At 53.8% G+C, this 19,064-nt stretch overlaps 1 protein-coding gene across 1 annotated transcript in view; it reads left to right on the top strand.

Annotated features, from left to right (window-relative positions):
• LOC140406819 (nucleoside diphosphate kinase A-like) overlaps positions 1 to 19,064 on the top strand; it is a 53,359-nt gene that overhangs the window by 8,234 nt on the left and 26,061 nt on the right. The window contains exon 2 of the mRNA XM_072494718.1: positions 13,332 to 13,454. Within this exon, the coding sequence (XP_072350819.1) occupies positions 13,338 to 13,454 (117 nt within the window). The 5' untranslated portion in view covers positions 13,332 to 13,337. The remainder of the gene's footprint in view (positions 1 to 13,331; positions 13,455 to 19,064) is intronic.

Below are 19,064 nucleotides of genomic sequence, written 5' to 3'. Positions count from 1 at the left end.
CTAGGAGCACCGTGCACAGTCCCGGTCTCCCTATCTCTCGGTTAGACCCCACACTCGGAGCACCGTGCACAGTCCCGGTCTCCGTATCCCTCGGTAAGACCCACACTCGGAGCACCGTGCACAGTCCCGGTCTCAGTATCCCTCGGTCAGACCCACACTCGGAGCACCGTGCACAGTCCCGGTCTCCTTATCCCTCGGTCAGACCCACACTCGGAGCACCGTGCAGAGTCTCGGTCTCAGTATCCCTCGGTCAGACCCACACTCGGGGCACCGTGCACAGTCCCGGTCTCCGTTTCCCTCGGTTGGACCCCACACTCAGAGCACCGTGCACAGTCCCGGTCTCAGTATCCCTCGGTCAGACCCACACTCGGAGCACCGTGCACAGTCCCGGTCTCCGTATCCCTCGGTTAGACCCCACACTCGGAGCACCGTGCACAGTCCCGGTCTCTGTATCCCTCGGTTAGACCCACACTCGGAGCACCGGTGCACAGTCCCGGTCTCCGTATCCCTCGGTTAGACCCACACTCGGAGCACCGTGCACAGTCCCGGTCTCCGTATCCCTCGGGTTAGACCCACATTCAGAGCACCCGTGCACAGTCCCGGTCTCCGTATCCCTCGGTTAGACCCACACCCCGGAGCACCGTGCACAGTCCCGGTCTCCGTATCCCTCGGTTTGGACCCACACGCGGAGCACCGTGCACAGTCCCCGGTCTCCGTATCCCTCGGTTAGACCCACACTCGGAGCACCGTGCACAGTCCCCGGTCCTCCGTATCCCTCGGTTAGATCCACACTCAGAGCACCGTGCACAGTCCCGGTCTCCGTATCCCTCGGTTAGATCCACACTCAGAGCACCGTGCACCAGCTCCAGACCTCTGTGGGGGTTAGAATTCTTTCCCCCACCTCTTGGCGGGTCTCCAGAGCGACCGTGAGGAATGGGCCTTGAGTAAACGAGTCGTAACTTCTAGGTTCAGCTGACGTTATTGCTTTCGGAATTCCGAGATTGGCGTGGGATAGAATTCAGGCTGTGCGATGTAAACTGATCCCCTCCCTCCCCATTCCGGAGAGGAGGGAGGGTTAGGAATCCATGTCAGTCGCAAACTGATGACAGCCGGAACGAATTATCGGACTCTCGGCTACGCCAAAGCGCTGGGAAGAGTGATCAATCAATCAACATGCCCATCATTATCCAGGAGAGGAGGGAGGGTGAAACGCGGAGAAAGACTGGGAAAAGCTGGGATGGCGAGGGGAATCTCTCTACTCAAAGCGTACAAGGTTAAGGGGGAGATTGAATCGAGACGTTCCCAATGGGGAAGGGTTTGCGATGGGAGATTGGAGTCAATGAGGAGAAGGGTAAGGGAGAGATTGAATCGAGACGTTCCCAATGGGGAAGGGTTTGCGATGGGAGATTGGAGTCAATGAGGGGAAGGTTAAGGGAGAGATTGAATTGAGATGTTCCCAATGAGGGAAGGGTTTGCGATGGGAGATGTGAGTCAATGAGGAGAAGGTTAAGGGGGAGATTGAATCGAGACGTTCCCAATGGGTGAAGGGTTTGCGTTGGGAGTCAATGAGGAGAAGGTTAAGGGGGAGATTGAATTGAGACGTTCCCAATGGGGGAAGGGTTTGCGATGGGAGACGGGAGTCAATGAGGAGAAGGTTAAGGGGGAGATTGAATCGAGACGTTCCCAATGGGGGAAGGGTTTGCGATGGGAGTCAATGAGGAGAAGGTTAAGGGGGAGATTGAATCGAGATGTTCCAAATGGGGGAAAGATTTGCGATGGGAGATGGGAGTCAATGAGGAGAATGTTATGGGGGAGTTTGAATCGAGGCATTTGAAATGGGGGAAGGGTTTGCGATTGGAGATGGATGTCAATGATGAGACGGTTAAGGGAGAGATTGAATCAAGACGTTCCCAATGGGAGAAGGGTTTGCGATGGGAGTCAATGAAGAGAAGGTTAAGGGGGAGATTGAATCGGGACGTTCCGAATGGGGGAAGGGTTTGCGATGGTAGATGGGAGTCAATGAGGAGAAGGTTAAGGGGGAGATTGAATCGTGACGTTCCCAATTGGGGAAGGGTTTGTGATGGGAGATGGGAGTCAATGAGGAGAAGGTTAAGGGGGAGATTGAATCGAGACGTTCCCAATGGGGGAAGGGTTTGCGATGGGAGACGGGAGTCAATGAGGAGAAGCTGAGTTCCCAGCGACGGGGGGGTCGGGCACGGGAGGGACACACAGATCGGGAAAGCGATCGGGAAAGGAACCTGAGGATGGGCGAGTAGGGCTGGTGAGGGAAGATTTTACATCTGAGAGGCAAAGACTACCTCTTTAAAATGAGTCCCAAATGGAGAGATAGAGAGACAGAGACAGACAGAGAGAGAGAGAGACAGAGAGAGAGACAGAGACAGCGAGAGATAGAGAGAGAGAGACACAGACAGAGAGAGGCAGCGAGACAGAGTGAGAGGACAGAGAGTGAGAGATGGAGAGTGAGAGATGGAGAGAGACAGAGAGAGAGGCAGAGAGAGAGGGAGAGAGAGACTGAGAGAGAGGCAGAGAGAGAGGGACAGAGAGCGAAAGACAGAGAGAGAGAGACAAAGATAGAGGCAGAGAGAGAGAGAGGCAGAGAGAGAGAGAGACAGACAGAGAGAGGCAGAGAGGGACAGAGAGTGAGAGAGAGAGAGAGACAGAGAGAGAGAGAGCGAGAAATAGACAGAGAGAGAGGCAGTGGGAGAGAGAGAGAGACGGAGAGAGAGCCAGAGAGAGAGCCAGAGAGAGAGAGACAGAGGGAGAGAGACAGGGAGAGAGAGAGAGACAGGGAGGGAAAGAGTAAGAAAGATAGAAAGACGGATAGAGTCGAGACAGAGAGAGAGAGAGAAGTGAAAGTAGAAGAGAGACAGAGACAGAGTCCCCGCAATGACCTTGGCTGAGGTCGCTGGAAGCTACCATTCCCCTGGACAGAATCCAGCTTTCCCTCTCTCTCTCTCTATCTCTCAGCCTCTCTCTCTCTCTCTGTCTCTCTCTCTCTCTCTCCCTCTCTCAGCCTCTCTCTCTCTCTCTCTGTCTGTCTCTGTCTCTCTCTCTCCCTCTCTCTCTGTCTGTATCTGTCTCTCTCTCCCTCTCTCAGCCTCTCTCTCTCCGTCTCTCTCTCTCTCTATCTCTCTCTCCCTCTCTCTCTCTCTGTCTCTGTCTCTCTCTCTATCTCTCTCTCCCTCTCCCTCTCTCTCTGTCTGTCTCTCTCTCTCTCTATCTCTCTCTCCCTCTCTCTCTCTCTCTCTGTCTGTCTCCGTCTCTCTCTCTCTCTCTGTCTGTCTCTCTCTCTTTCTCTGTCTGTCTCTCTCTGTCTCTCTCTCTCTGTCTCTGTCTCTCTCTCTCTGTCTGTATCTGTCTCTCTCTCCCTCTCTCAGCCTCTCTCTCTCCGTCTCTCTCTCTATCTCTCTCTCCCTCTCTCTCTCACTCTGTCTCTGTCTCTCTCTCTATCTCTCTCTCCCTCTCCCTCTCTCTCTGTCTGTCTCTCTCTCTCTCTCTCTCTGCCTCTCTCTGCCTCTCTCTCTCTGTCTCTCTCTCTCCCACTATGTCTCCCTCTCTGTCACTGTCTGTCTTTCTCCTCTCTATCCCTCTCGTTCAATCTCTCTCACACTTTCTTTCTCTGCCTCTCATGCTCTCCCTTTTCCTGTTCCATTTCCTTGGTCAGACCTTACTCGGAGCACCGTGCACAGTCAAGATCTCCATATCTCTTGGTTAGACCCACACTCGGAGCACCGTGCACAGTCCCGTTCTCCGTATCCCTCGGTTAGACCCACACTCGGCGCACGGTGCAGAGTCCCGGTCTCCGTATACCTCGGTTAGACCCACACTCGCAGCACCGTGCACAGTTCCGGTCTCTATCCCTCGGTTAGACCCACGCTCGGAGCACCGTGCACAGTCCCGGTCTCCGTATCCCTTGGTTAGACCCACACTCGGAGCACCGTGCACAGTCCCGGTCTCCGTATCCCTCGGTTAGACCCACTCTTGGAGCACCGTGCACTGTCCCGGTCTCCGTATCCCTCGGTTAGACATACACTCAGAGCACCGTGCACAGTCCCGGTCTCCGTATCCCTCGGTTAGACCCATACTCGGAGCACCTTGAACAGTCCCGGTCTCCGTATCCCTCAGTTAGATCCACCCTCGGAGCACCGTGCACAGTCCCGGTCTCCGTATCCCTCGGTCAGACCCACACTCGGAGCACCGTGCATAGTCCCGGTCTCCGTATCCCTCGGTTAGACCCACACTCGGAGCACCGTGCACAGTCCCGGTCTCCGTATCCCTCGGTCAGACCCACACTCGGAGCACCGTGCACAGTCCCAGTCACCGTATCCCTCGGTCAGACCCACACTCGGAACACCGTGCACAGTCCCGGTCTCCGTATCCCTCGGTTAGACCCACACTCGGAGCACCGTGCACAGTCCCGGTCTCCCTATCCCTCAGTTAGACCCACACTCGGAGCATCGTGCACAGTCCCAGTCTCCCTATCCCTCGGTTAGACCCACACTCGGAGCACCGTGCACAGTCCCGGTCTCCCTATCCCTCGGTTGGACCCACACTAGGAGCACCGTGCACAGTCCCGGTCTCCCTATCTCTCGGTTAGACCCACACTCGGAGCACCGTGCACAGTCCCGGTCTCCGTATCCCTCGGTAAGACCCACACTCGGAGCACCGTGCACAGTACCGGTCTCCGTATCCCTCGGTTAGATCCACACTCGAAGCACCGTGCACAGTCCCGGTCTCCGTATCCCTCGGTCAGACCCACACTCGGAGCACCGTGCACAGTCTCGGTCTCAGTATCCCTCGGTCAGACCCACACTCGGAGCACCGTGCACAGTCCCGGTCTCCCTATCCCTCGGTTGGACCCACACTAGGAGCACCGTGCACAGTCCCGGTCTCCCTATCTCTCGGTTAGACCCACACTCGGAGCACCGTGCACAGTCCCGGTCTCCGTATCCCTCGGTAAGACCCACACTCGGAGCACCGTGCACAGTCCCGGTCTCCGTATCCCTCGGTTAGATCCACACTCGAAGCACCGTGCACAGTCCCGGTCTCCGTATCCCTCGGTCAGACCCACACTCGGAGCACCGTGCACAGTCTCGGTCTCAGTATCCCTCGGTCAGACCCATACTCGGAGCACCGTGCACAGTCCCGGTCTCCCTATCCCTCGGTTGGACCCACACTCAGAGTACCGTGCACAGTCCCGGTCTCAGTATCCTTCGGTCAGACCCACACTCGGAGCACCGTGCACAGTCCTGGTCTCCATATCCCTCGGTTAGACCCACACTCGGAGCACCGTGCACAGTCCCGGTCTCCGTATCCCTCGTTTAGACCCACACTCGGAGCCCCGTGCACAGTCCCGGTCTCCGTACCCCTCGGTTAGACCCACACTCGGAGCACCGTGCACAGTCCCGGTCTCCCTATCCCTCGGTTAGACCCACACTCGGAGCACCGTGCACAGTCCCGGTCTCCGCATCCCTCGGTTAGACCCACACTCGGAGCACCGTGCACAGTCCCGGTCTCCGTATCCCTTGGTTAGACCCCCACTCGGAGCACCGTGCACAGTCCCGGTCTCCGTATCCCTCGGTTAGATCCACACTCGGAGCACCGTGCACAGTCCCGGTCTCCGTATCCCTCGGTTAGATCCACACTCAGAGCACCGTGCACAGCTCCAGACTCTGTGGGGGTTAGAATTCTTTCCCCACCTCTTGGCGGGTCTCCAGAGCGACCGTGAGGAATGGGCCCTGAGTAAACGAGTCGCATGTTCTAGGTTCAGCTGACGTTATTGCTTTCGGAATTCCGGGATTGGCGTGGGATCGAATTCAGGCTGTGCGATGTAAACTGATCCCCTCCCTCCCCATTCCGGAGAGGAGGGAGGGTTAGGAATCCATGTCAGTCGCAAACTGATGACAGCCGGAACGAATTATCGGACTCTCGGCCACGCCAAAGCGCTGGGAAGAGTGATCGAACAATCAACATTCCCATCATTATCCAGGAGAGGAGGGAGGGTGAAACGCGGAGAAAGACTGGGAAAAGCTGGGATGGCGAGGGGAATCTCTCTACTCCGAGCGTACAAGGTTAAGGGGGAGATTGAATCGAGACGTTACCAATGGGGGAAGGGTTTGCGATGGGAGATGGGAGTCAATGAGGAGAAAGTTAAGGGGGAGATTGAATCGAGATGTTCCCAATGGGGAAAAGTTTTGCGATGGGAGATAGTGGTCAATGAGGAGAAGGTTAAGGGGGAGATTGAATCGCGATGTTCCCATGGGGGAAGGGTTTGCGATGGGAGTCAATGAGGAGAAGGTTAAGGGGGAGATTGAATCGAGACGTTCCCAATGGGGGAAGGGTTTGCGATGGGAGACGGGAGTCAATGAGGAGAAGGTTAAGGGGGAGATTGAATCGAGATGTTCCAAATGGGGGAAGGGTTTGCGATGGGAGATGGGAGTCAATGAGGAGAAGGTTAAGGGGGAGATTGAATCGAGACGTTCCCAATGGGGGAAGGGTTTGCGATGGGAGATTGGAGTCAATGAGGGGAAGGTTAAGGGAGAGATTGAATCGAGACGTTCCCAATGGGGGGAGGGTTTGCGATGGGAGATGTGAGTCAATGAGGAGAAGGTTAAGGGGGAGATTGAATCGAGACGTTCCCAATGGGTGAAGGGTTTGCGATGGGAGTCAATGAGGAGAAGGTTAAGGGGGAGATTGAATTGAGACGTTCCCAATGGGGGAAGGGTTTGCGATGGGAGACGGGAGTCAATGAGGAGAAGGTTAAGGGGGAGATTGAATCGAGACGTTCCCAATGGGGGAAGGGTTTGCGATGGGAGTCAATGAGGAGAAGGTTAAGGGGGAGATTGAATCGAGATGTTCCAAATGGGGGAAAGGTTTGCGATGGGAGATGGGAGTCAATGAGGAGAATGTTATGGGGGAGTTTGAATCGAGGCATTTGAAATGGGGGAAGGGTTTGCGATTGGAGATGGATGTCAATGAGGAGACGGTTAAGGGGGAGATTGAATCAAGACGTTCCCAATGGGAGAAGGGTTTGCGATGGGAGTCAATGAGGAGAAGGTTAAGGGGGAGATTGAATCGGGACGTTCCGAATGGGGGAAGGGTTTGCGATGGGAGTCAATGAGGAGAAGGTTAAGGGGGAGATTGAATCGGGACGTTCCGAATGGGGGAAGGGTTTGCGATGGGAGTCAATGAAGAGAAGGTTAAGGGGGAGATTGAATCGGGACGTTCCGAATGGGGGAAGGGTTTGCGATGGGAGTCAATGAGGAGAAGGTTAAGGGGGAGATTGAATCGAGACGTTCCCAATGGGGGAAGGGTTTGCGATGGGAGACGGGAGTCAATGAGGAGAAGCTGAGTTCCCAGCGACGGGGGGGTCGGGCACGGGAGGGACACACAGATCGGGAAAGCGATCGGGAAAGGAACCTGAGGATGGGCGAGTAGGGCTGGTGAGGGAAGATTTTACATCTGAGAGGCAAAGACTACCTCTTTAAAATGAGTCCCAAATGGAGAGAGAGAGAGACAGAGAGAGAGAGAGAGACAGAGAGCTAGACAGAGAGAGAGACAGAGACAGCGAGATAGAGAGAGAGAGACACACAGACAGAGAGAGGCAGCGAGACAGAGTGCGAGATGGAGAGTGAGAGATGGAGAGAGACAGAGAGAGAGGCAGAGAGAGAGGGACAGAGAGCGAAAGAGAGAGACAAAGATAGAGGCAGAGAGAGAGAGAGGCAGAGAGAGAGAGAGAGACAGACAGAGAGAGGCGGAGAGGGACAGAGAGTGAGAGAGAGAGAGAGGTAGGCAGAGAGAGAGAGAGGCAGAAAGAGAGAGAGCGAGAAATAGACAGAGAGAGACAGAGAGAGGCAGTGGGAGAGAGAGAGAGACGGAGAGAGAGCCAGAGAGAGAGACAGAGGGGGAGAGAGAGAAAGACAGAAAGACGGATAGAGTGGAGACAGAGAGAGAGAGAGACAGGGAGGGAAAGAGTAAGAAAGACAGAAAGACGGATAGAGTGGAGACAGAGAGAGAGAGAAGTGAAAGTAGAAGAGAGACAGAGTCCCCGCAATGACCTTGGCTGAGGTCGCTGGAAGCTACCATTCCCCTGCACTGAATCCAGCTATCCCTCTCTCTCTCTCCCTCTCTCTCTCTCCCTCTCTCAGCCTCTCTCTCTCTCTCTGTCTGTCTCTGTCTCTCTCTCTCCCTCTCTCTCTGTCTGTATCTGTCTATCTCTCCCTCTCTCAGCCTCTCTCTCTCCGTCTCTCTCTCTCTCTCTCAGCCTCTCTCTCTCTCTCTCTGTCTGTATCTGTCTCTCTCTCCCTCTCTCAGCCTCTCTCTCTCCGTCTCTCTCTCTCTCTCTCAGCCTCTCTCTCTCCGTCTCTCTCTCTCTCTATCTCTCTCTCTCTCTCACTCTGTCTCTGTCTCTCGCTCTATCTCTCTCTCCCTCTCCCTCTCTCTCTGTCTGTCTCTCTCTCTCTATCTCTCTCTCCCTCTCTCTCTCTCTCTCTGTCTGTCTCCGTCTCTCTCTCTCTCTGTCTCTCTCTCTTTCTCTGTCTGTCTCTCTCTGTCTCTCTCTCTCTCTGTCTCTGTCTCTCTCTCTCTGTCTGTCTGTCACTCTCTCTCTCTCTCTGCCTCTCTCTCTCTCTCTCTCCCACTATGTCTCCCTCTCTGTCACTGTCTGTCTTTCTCCTCTCTATCCCTCTCGTTCGGTCTCTCTCACACTTTCTTTCTCTGCCTCTCATGCTCTCTCTTTTCCTGTCTCCATTTCCTTGGTCAGACCTTGCACCGTGCACAGTCCCGATCTCTGTATCCCTCGGTTAGACCCACACTCGGAGCACCATGCACAGTCCCGGTCTCCGTAGCCCTCGGTTAGACCCACACTCGGAGCACCGTGCACAGTCCCGATCTCTGTATCCCTCGGTTAGACCCACACTCGGAGCACCGTGCACAGTCCCGGTCTCCATATCCCTCGGTTAGACCCACACTAGGAACACCGTGCACAGTCCCGGTCTCCGTATCCCTCGGTTAGACCCACTCTCGGAGTACCGTGCACGGTCCCGGTCTCCGTATCCCTCGGTTAGACCCACACTCGGAGCACCGTGCACAGTCCCGGTCTCCGTATCCCTCGGTTAGACCCACAGTCGGAGCACCGTGCACTGTCCCGGTACCCGTATCCCTCGGTTAGACCCACACTCGGAGCACCGTGCACAGTCCCGGTCTCCGTATCCCTCGGTCAGACCCACACTCGGAGCACCGTGCACAGTCCCGGTACCCGTATCCCTCAGTTAGACCCACCCTCGGAGCACCGTGCACAGTCCCGGTCTCCGTATCCCTCGGTCAGACCCACACTCGGAGCACCGTGCACAGTCCCGGTCTCCGTATCCCTTGGGTAGACACACACTCGGAGCACCGTGCACAGTCCCGGTCTCCCTATCCCTCGGTTAGACCCACAATCGGAGCATCGTGCACAGTCCCAGTCTCCCTATCCCTCGGTTAGACCCACACTCGGAGCCCCGTGCTCAGTCCCGGTCTCCCTATCCCACGGTTGGACCCACACTAGGAGCACCGTGCACAGTCCCGGTCTCCGTATCCCTCGGTTAGACCCACACTCGGAGCACCGTGCACAGTCCCGGTCTCCGTATCCCTCGGTTAGATCCACACTCGGAGCACCATGCACAGTCCCGGTCTCCGTATCCCTCGGTTGGACCCACACTCAGAGCACCGTGCACAGTCCCGGTCTCCGTATCCCTCGGTCAGGCCCACACTCGGAGCACCGTGCACAGTCCCGGTCTCCGTATCCCTCGGTCAGACCCACACTCGGAGCACCGTGCACAGTCCCGGTCTCCGTATCCCTCGGTTAGACCCACACTCGGAGCAGCGTGCACAGTCCCGGTCTCCGTATCCCTCGGTCAGACCCACACTCGGAGCACCGTGCACAGTCCCGGTCACCGTATCCCTCGGTTAGACCCACACTCGGAGCACCGTGCACAGTCCCGGTCTCCATATCCCTCGGTTAGACCCACACGAGGAACACCGTGCACAGTCCCGGTCTCCGTATCCCTCGGTTAGACCCACTCTCGGAGCACCGTGCACTGTCCCGGTCTCCGTATCCCTCGGTTAGACATTCACTCAGAGCACCGTGCACAGTCCCGGTCTCCGTATCCCTCGGTTAGACCCATACTCGGAGCACCTTGAACAGTCCCGGTCTCCGTATCCCTCAGTTAGATCCACCCTCGGAGCACCGTGCACAGTCCCGGTCTCCGTATCCCTCGGTCAGACCCACACTCGGAGCACCGTGCACAGTCCCGATCTCCGTATCCCTCGGTTAGACCCACACTCGGAGCACCGTGCACAGTCCCGGTCTCCCTATCCCCCAGTCAGACCCACACGCGGGGCACCGTGCACAGTCCCGGTCTCCGTATCCCTCGGTTAGACCCACACTCGGAGCACCGTGCACAGTCCCGGTCTCCCTATCCCTCGGTTAGACCCACACTCGGAGCACCGTGCACAGTCCCGGTCTCCGTATCCCTCGGTCAGACCCACACTCGGAGCACCGTGCACAGTCCCGGTCTCCGTATCCCTCGGTTAGACTCAAACTCGGAGCACCGTGCACAGTCCCGGTCTCTGTATCCCTCGGTCAGACCCACACTCGGAGCACCGTGCACAGTCCCTGTCTCCGTATCCCTCGGTCAGACCCACACTCGGAGCACCGTGCACAGTCCCGGTCTCCGTATCCCTCGGTTAGATCCACAATCGGAGCACCGTGCACAGTCCCAGTCTCCGTATCCCTCGGTTAGACCCACACTCGGAGCACCGTGCACAGTCCCGGTCTCCATATCCCTCGATTAGACCCACACTCGGAGCACCGTGCACAGTCCCGGTCTCCGTATCCCTCGGTTAGGCCCACACTCGGAGCACCGTGCACAGTCCTGGTCTCCGTGTCCCTCGGTTAGATCCACACTCGGAGCACCGTGCACAGTCCCGGTCTCCGTATCCCTCGGTTAGACCCACACTAGGAGCACCGTGCACAGTCCCGGTCTCCGTATCCCTCGGGTAGACCCACACTCTGAGCACCATGCACAGCTCCAGACTCTGTGGGGGTTAGAATTCTTTCCCCACCTCTTGGCGGGTCTCCAGAGCGACCGTGAGGAATGGGCCCTGAGTAAACGAGTCGCATGTTCTAGGTTCAGCTGACGTTATTGCTTTCGGAATTCCGAGATTGGCGTGGGATCGAATTCAGGCTGTGCGATGTAAACTGATCCCCTCCCTCCCCATTCCGGAGAGGAGGGAGGGTTAGGAATCCATGTCAGTCGCAAACTGATGACAGCCGGAACGAATTATCGGACTCTCGGCCACGCCAAAGCGCTGGGAAGAGTGATCAATCAATCAACATGCCCATCGTTATCCAGGAGAGGAGGGAGGGTGAAACGCGGAGAAAGACTGGGAAAAGCTGGGATGGCGAGGGGAATCTCTCTACTCAGAACGTACAAGGTTAAGGGGTAGATTGAATCGAGACGTTACCAATGGAGGAAGGGTTTGTGATGGGAGATGGGAGTCAATGAGGAGAAGGTTAAGGGGGAGATTTAATCGAGACGTTCCCAATGGGGGAACGGTTTGCGATGGGAGACAGGAGTCAATGAGGAGAAGGTTAAGGGGGAGATTGAATCGAGACGTTCCCAATGGGGGAAGGGTTTGCGATGGGAGACGGGAGTCAATGAGGAGAAAGTTAAGGGGGAGATTGAATCGAGATGTTCCAAATGGGGGAAGGGTTTGCGATGGGAGTTGGGAGTCAATGAGGAGAATGTTATGGGGGAGTTTGAATCGAGGCATTTGAAATGGGGGAAGGGTTTGCGATGGGAGATGGGAGTCAATGAGGAGAATGTTAAGGGGGAGATTGAATTGAGACGTTCCGAATGGGGGATGGGTTTGTGATGGGAGACGGGAGTCACTGAGGAGAAGGTTAAGGGGGAGATTGAATCGAGGCGTTCCAAATGGGGGAAGGGTTTGCGATGGGAGCCAATGAGGAGAAGGTTAAGGGGGAGTTTGGATTGAGACGTTCCCAATGGGGGAAGGGTTTGCGATGGGAGATGGGAGTCAATGAGGAGAATGTTGAGGGGGAGATTGAATTGAGACGTTCCGAATGGGGGAAGGGTTTGCGATGGGAGATGGGAGTCAATGAGGAGAAGGTTAAGGGGGAGATTGAATCGAGACGTTCCCAATGGGGGAAGGTTTTGCGATGGGAGTCAATGAGGAGAAGGTTAAGGGGGAGATTGAATCGAGACGTTCCCAATGGGGGAAGGGTTTGCGATGGGAGATGGGAGTCAATGAGGAGAAGGTTAAGGGGGAGATTGAATCGAGACGTTCCCAATGGGGGAAGGGTTTGCGATGGGAGTCAATGAGGAGAAGGTTAAGGGGGAGATTGAATAGAGACGTTCCCAATGGGGAAGGGTTTGCGATGGGAGCCACACAGCGCTGTCGGAGGGGCTGTTTAGCACAGGGCTAAATCGCTGGCTTTGAAAGCAGACCAAGGCAGGCCAGCAGCACGGTTCGATCCCCGTACCAGCCTCCCCGAACAGGCGGCGGAATGTGGCGACTAGGGGCTTTTCACAGTAACTTCATTGTAGCCTACTTGTGACAATAAGCGATTTTCATTTTCATTTCATTTCACCTGGTTTACCCTCCCCAGGCACCCCCTGTCCTTCAGGAGCGCGGCTGCTCCAGGAATGTGCCAGGACGCAGAACCAGCGGGAACTGGCTGACGACTGCAGGAATAGACTGCAGCTATTCCTGCAGGCTGGATACCAGGAATTCCACTGCGCCCGTCAGGGAATTTTTCCAATCCTTCTATAGCAACAGACACATGAGGGGGAGGTGCAGAGGGGGACGACCATCCTGGATTATGGAGCTCAAATCCTAGAGTATAGACATCTCCCTCCGACAGTGCAGCGCTCCCTCAGTACTGGCACCGGGGGGAGTGTGGGCCTGGATTATGGAGCTCAAATCCTAGAGTATATACATCTACCCCCGTCAGTGCAGCGCTCCCTCAGTACTGGCACCGGGGGGGGGGGGCTCAAATCCTAGAGTATAGACATCTCCCTCCGACAGTGCAGCACTCCCTCAGTACTGGCACCGGGGGGAGTGTGGGCCTGGATTATGGAGCTCAAATCCTAGAGTATAGACATCTCCCTCCGACAGTGCAGCGCTCCCTCAGTACTGGCTCCGGGGGGAGTGTCGGCCTGGATTATGGAGCTCCAATCCTAGAGTATATACATCTCCCTCCGACAGTGCGGCGCTCCCTCAGGTAACCTGATGGTCTGTGATTGCAGAGCAAGATGGAACGCACGCTCATTGCCGTCAAGAGCGATGGAGTTCAGAGAGGTCTTATCGGAGAGATCATCAAGCGATTTGAACATCGAGGTTTCAAACTCATTGGGTTGAAGATGGTGAAGGTTCGTTCAACTGCAAAACTGCTTCACTCAAATATTTAATAAACGGCTAACTCTAACACATATATATCCCACACCCCTCACTGTAACACTCTGATTTACCTCACACCCCTCACTGTAACACTCTGATATATCCCACACCCCTCACTGTAACACTGATATACCCCACACCCCTCACTGTAACACTGATATATCCCACACCCCTCACTGTAACACTCTGATATACCCCACACCCCTCACTGTAACACTGATATATCCAACACCCCTCACTGTAACACTCTGATATACCTCACACCCCTCACTGTAACACTCTGATATACCCCACACCCCTCACTGTAACACTCTGATATACCTCACACCCCTCACTGTAACACTGATATACCCCACACCCCTCACTGTAACACTCTGATATATCCCATACCCCTCACAGTAACACTCTGATATACCCCACACCCCTCACTGTAACACTCTGATATACCTCACACCCCTTACTGTAACACTGATATACCCCACACCCCTCAATGTAACACTCTGATATACCCCACACACCTCACTGTAACACTCTGATATACCCCACACCCCTCACTGTAACACTCTGATATATCCCTCACCCCTCACTGTAACACTGATATACCCCACACCCCTCACTGTAACACTCTGATATACCCCACACCCCTCACTATAGCACTCTGGTATATCCAACACCCCTGACTGTAACACTCTGATATACCCCACACCCCTCACTGTAACACTCTCTGATATACCCCACACCCCTCACTGTAACACTGATATACCCCACACCCCTCACTGTAACACTGATATATCCCACAGCCCTCACTGTAACACTCTGATATATCCCACACCCCTCACTGTAACACTCTGATATACCCCACACCCCTCACTGTAACACTCTGATATACCCCACACCCCTCACTGATACACTGATATATCCCACAGCCCTCACTGTAACACTCTGATCTATCCCACACCCCTCACTGTAACACTCTGATATACCCCACACCCCTCACTGTAACACTGATATACCCCACACCCCTCACTGTAACTGATATACCCCACGCCCCTCACAGTAACACTGATATACCCCACACCCCTCACTGTAACACTCTGATATACCCCACACCCCTCACTGTAACACTCTGATATATCCCACACCCCTCACTGTAACACTCTGATATACCCCACACCCCTCACTGTAACAATCTGATATACCCCACACCCCTCACTGTAACACTCTGATATATCCCACACCCCTCACTGTAACACTCTGATATACCCCATTTCCCTCACTGTAACACTCTGATATACCCCACACCCCTCGCTGTAACACTGATATACCCCACACCCCTTACTGTAAGACTGATATACCCCACACCCTTCACTGTAACACTCTGATACACCCCACACCCCTCACTGTAACACTGATATATCCCACACCCCTCACTGTAACTCTCTGATATACCCCACACCCCTCACTGTAACACTCTGATATACCCCACACCCCTCACTGTAACACTCTGATATACACCACACGCCTCACTGTAACACTCTGATATATCCCACACCCCTCACTGTAACACTGATATATCCCCCACCCCTCACTGTAACACTGATATACCCCACACTGTAACACTGATATACCCACACTCCTCACAGTAACACTGATATACCCCACACTCCTCACTGTAACACTCTGATATACCCACACCCCTCACAGTAACACTGATATACCCCACACCCCTCACTGTAACTCTCTGATATACCCCACACCCCTCACTGTAACACTCTGATATACCCCACACCCCACACTGTAACACTCTGATATACACCACACACCTCACTGTAACACTCTGATATATCCCACACCCCTCACTGTAACACTGATATATCCCACACCCCTCACTGTAACACTGATATACCCCACACCCCTCACTGTAACACTGATATATCCCACCCCCCTCACTGTAACACTGATATACCCCACACCCCTCACTGTAACACTCTGATATACCCCACACCCCTCACTGTAACACTCTGATATACCCCACACCCCTCACTGTAACACTCTGATATACACCACACGCCTCACTGTAACACTCTGATATATCCCACACCCCTCACTGTAACACTGATATATCCCCCACCCCTCACTGTAACACTGATATACCCCACACCCCTCACTGTAACACTGATATACCCACACTCCTCACAGTAACACTGATATACCCCACACTCCTCACTGTAACACTCTGATATACCCACACCCCTCACAGTAACACTGATATACCCCACACCCCTCACTGTAACTCTCTGATATACCCCACACCCCTCACTGTAACACTCTGATATACCCCACACCCCTCACTGTAACACTCTGATATACACCACACACCTCACTGTAACACTCTGATATATCCCACACCCCTCACTGTAACACTGATATATCCCACACCCCTCACTGTAACACTGATATACCCCACACCCCTCACTGTAACACTGATATATCCCACCCCCCTCACTGTAACACTGATATACCCCACACACCTCACTGTAACACTCTGATATATCCCACACCCCTCATTGTAACACTGATATATCCCACACCCCTCACTGTAACACTCTGATATACCCCACACCCCTCACTGTAACACTGATATATCCCACACCCCTCACTGTAACACTGATATATCCCACACCCCTCACTGTAACACTCTGATATACCCCACACCCCTCACTGTAACACTCTGATATACCCACACCCCTCACAGTAACACTGATATACCCCACACCCCTCACAGTAACACTGATATACCCCACACCCCTCACTGTAACAATGATATATCCAACACCCCTCACTGTAACACTGATATATCCCACACCCCTCACTGTAACACTCTGATATACCCCACACTCCTCACAGTAACACTGATATACCCCACACCCCTCACTGTAACACTCTGATATACCCCACACCCCTCACTGTAACACTCTGATATACCCCACACCCCTCACTGTAACACTGATATACCCCACACCCCTCACTGTAACACTGATATACCCCACACCCCTCACTGTAACACTCTGATATACCCCACACTCCTCACAGTAACACTGATATACCCCACACCCCTCACTGTAACACTGATATACCCCACACCCCTCACTGTAACACTGATATACCCCACACCCCTCACTGTAACACTGATATATCCCACACCCCTCACTGTAACACTCTGATATACCCCACACTCCTCACAGTAACACTGATATACCCCACACCCCTCACTGTAACACTCTGATATACCCCACACCCCTCACTGTAACACTCTGATATCCCCACACCCCTCACTGTAACACTGATATATCATACACTCCTCACAGTAACACTGATATACCCCACACCCCTCACAGTAACACTGATATACCCCACACCCCGCACTGTAACACTCTGATATACCCCACACCCCTCACTGTAACTCTCTGATATACCCCACACCCCTCACTGTCACACTCTGATATACCCCACACCCCTCACTGTAACACTCTGATATATCCCACACCCCTCACTGTAACACTCTGATATACCCCACACCCCTCACTGTAACACTCTGATATACCCCACACCCCTCACTGTAACACTGATATACCCCACACCCCTCACTGTAACTCTCTGATATACCCCACACCCCTCACTGTAACTCTCTGATATACCCCACACCCCTCACTGTAACACTGATATACCCCACACCCCTCACTGTAACACTGATATACCCCACACCCCTCACTGTAACTCTCTGATATACCCCACACCCCTCACTGTAACACTGATATATCATACACTCCTCACAGTAACACTGATATACCCCACACCCCTCACAGTAACACTGATATACCCCACACCCCTCACTGTAACACTGATATACCCCACACCCCTCACTGTAACACTGATATATCCCACGCCCCTCACTGTAACACTCTGATATACACCACACGCCTCACTGTAACACTCTGATATACCCCACACCCCTCACAGTAACACTGATATACCCCACACCCCTCACTGTAACACTCTGATATACCCCACACCCCTCACTGTAACACTGATATATCCCACGCCCCTCACAGTAACACTCTGATATACCCCACACCCCTCACTGTAACACACTGATATACCCCACACCCCTCACTGTAACACTGATATACCCCACAACCCTCACTGTAACACTGATATACCCCACACCCCTCACTGTAACACTGATATATCCCACACCCCTCCCTGTAACACTGGTATAACCCACAGCCCTCACTGTAACACTCTGATTTACCCCACACCCCTCACTGTAACTTGATATATCCCACACCCCTCACTCTAACACTGATTTACCCCACATCCCTCACTGTACCTGATATATCCCACACCCCTCACTGTAACACTGATATATCCCACACCCCTCACTGTAACACTGATATACCCCACACCCCTCACTGTAACACTGATATATCCCACACCCTCACTGTAACACTGATATACCCCACACCCCTCACTGTAACACTGATATATCCCACCCCCCTCACTGTAACACTCTGATATACCCCACACCCCTCACTGTAACACTGATATACCCCACACCCCTCACTGTAACACTCTGATATACCCCACACCCCTCATTGTAACACTGATATACCCCACACCCCTCACTGTAACACTCTGATATATCCCACACCCCTCACTCTAACACTGATATACCCCACATCCCTCACGTTAACTGATATATCCCACACCTCTCACTGTAACATTGATATATCCCACATCCCTCACTGTAAAACTCTGATATACCCCACACTCCACACTGTAGCACTGATATACACCACACCCCTTACTGTAACACTCTGATATACCCCACACCCCTCACTGTAACACTCTGATATACCCCACACCCCTCACTGTAACACTGATATATCCCACATCCCTCACTGTAACTGATATATCCCACACCCCTCACTGTAACACTGATATACCCCACACCCCTCACTGTAACACTGATATACCCCACACCCCTCACTGTAACACTGATATACCCCACACCACTCACTGTAACACTGATATACCCCACACCCCTCACTGTAACACTGATATATCCAACACCCCTCACTGTAACACTGATATACCCCACACCCCTCACTGTAACACTGATATATCCCACACCCCTTACTGTAACACTGATATACCCCACACCCCTCACTGTAACACTCTGATATACCCACACACCTCACTGTAACACTGATATACCCCACACCCCTCACTGTAACACTCTGATATACCCCACACCCCTCACTGTAACACTGATATATCCCACATCCCTCACTGTAACTGATATATCCCACACCCCTCACTGTAACACTGATATACCCCACACCCCTCACTGTAACACTGATATACCCCACACCCCTCACTGTAACACTGATATACCCCACACCACTCACTGTAACACTGATATACCCCACACCCCTCACTGTAACACTGATATATCCAACACCCCTCACTGTAACACTGATATACCCCACACCCCTCACTGTAACACTGATATATCCCAC

This window comes from Scyliorhinus torazame, unplaced genomic scaffold, assembly GCF_047496885.1.
Source record: "Scyliorhinus torazame isolate Kashiwa2021f unplaced genomic scaffold, sScyTor2.1 scaffold_895, whole genome shotgun sequence".
NCBI lineage: Eukaryota > Metazoa > Chordata > Chondrichthyes > Carcharhiniformes > Scyliorhinidae > Scyliorhinus > Scyliorhinus torazame.
Note: the sequence above shows the minus strand (reverse complement) of the source record. Positions and strands in the feature narration are given on the sequence as shown.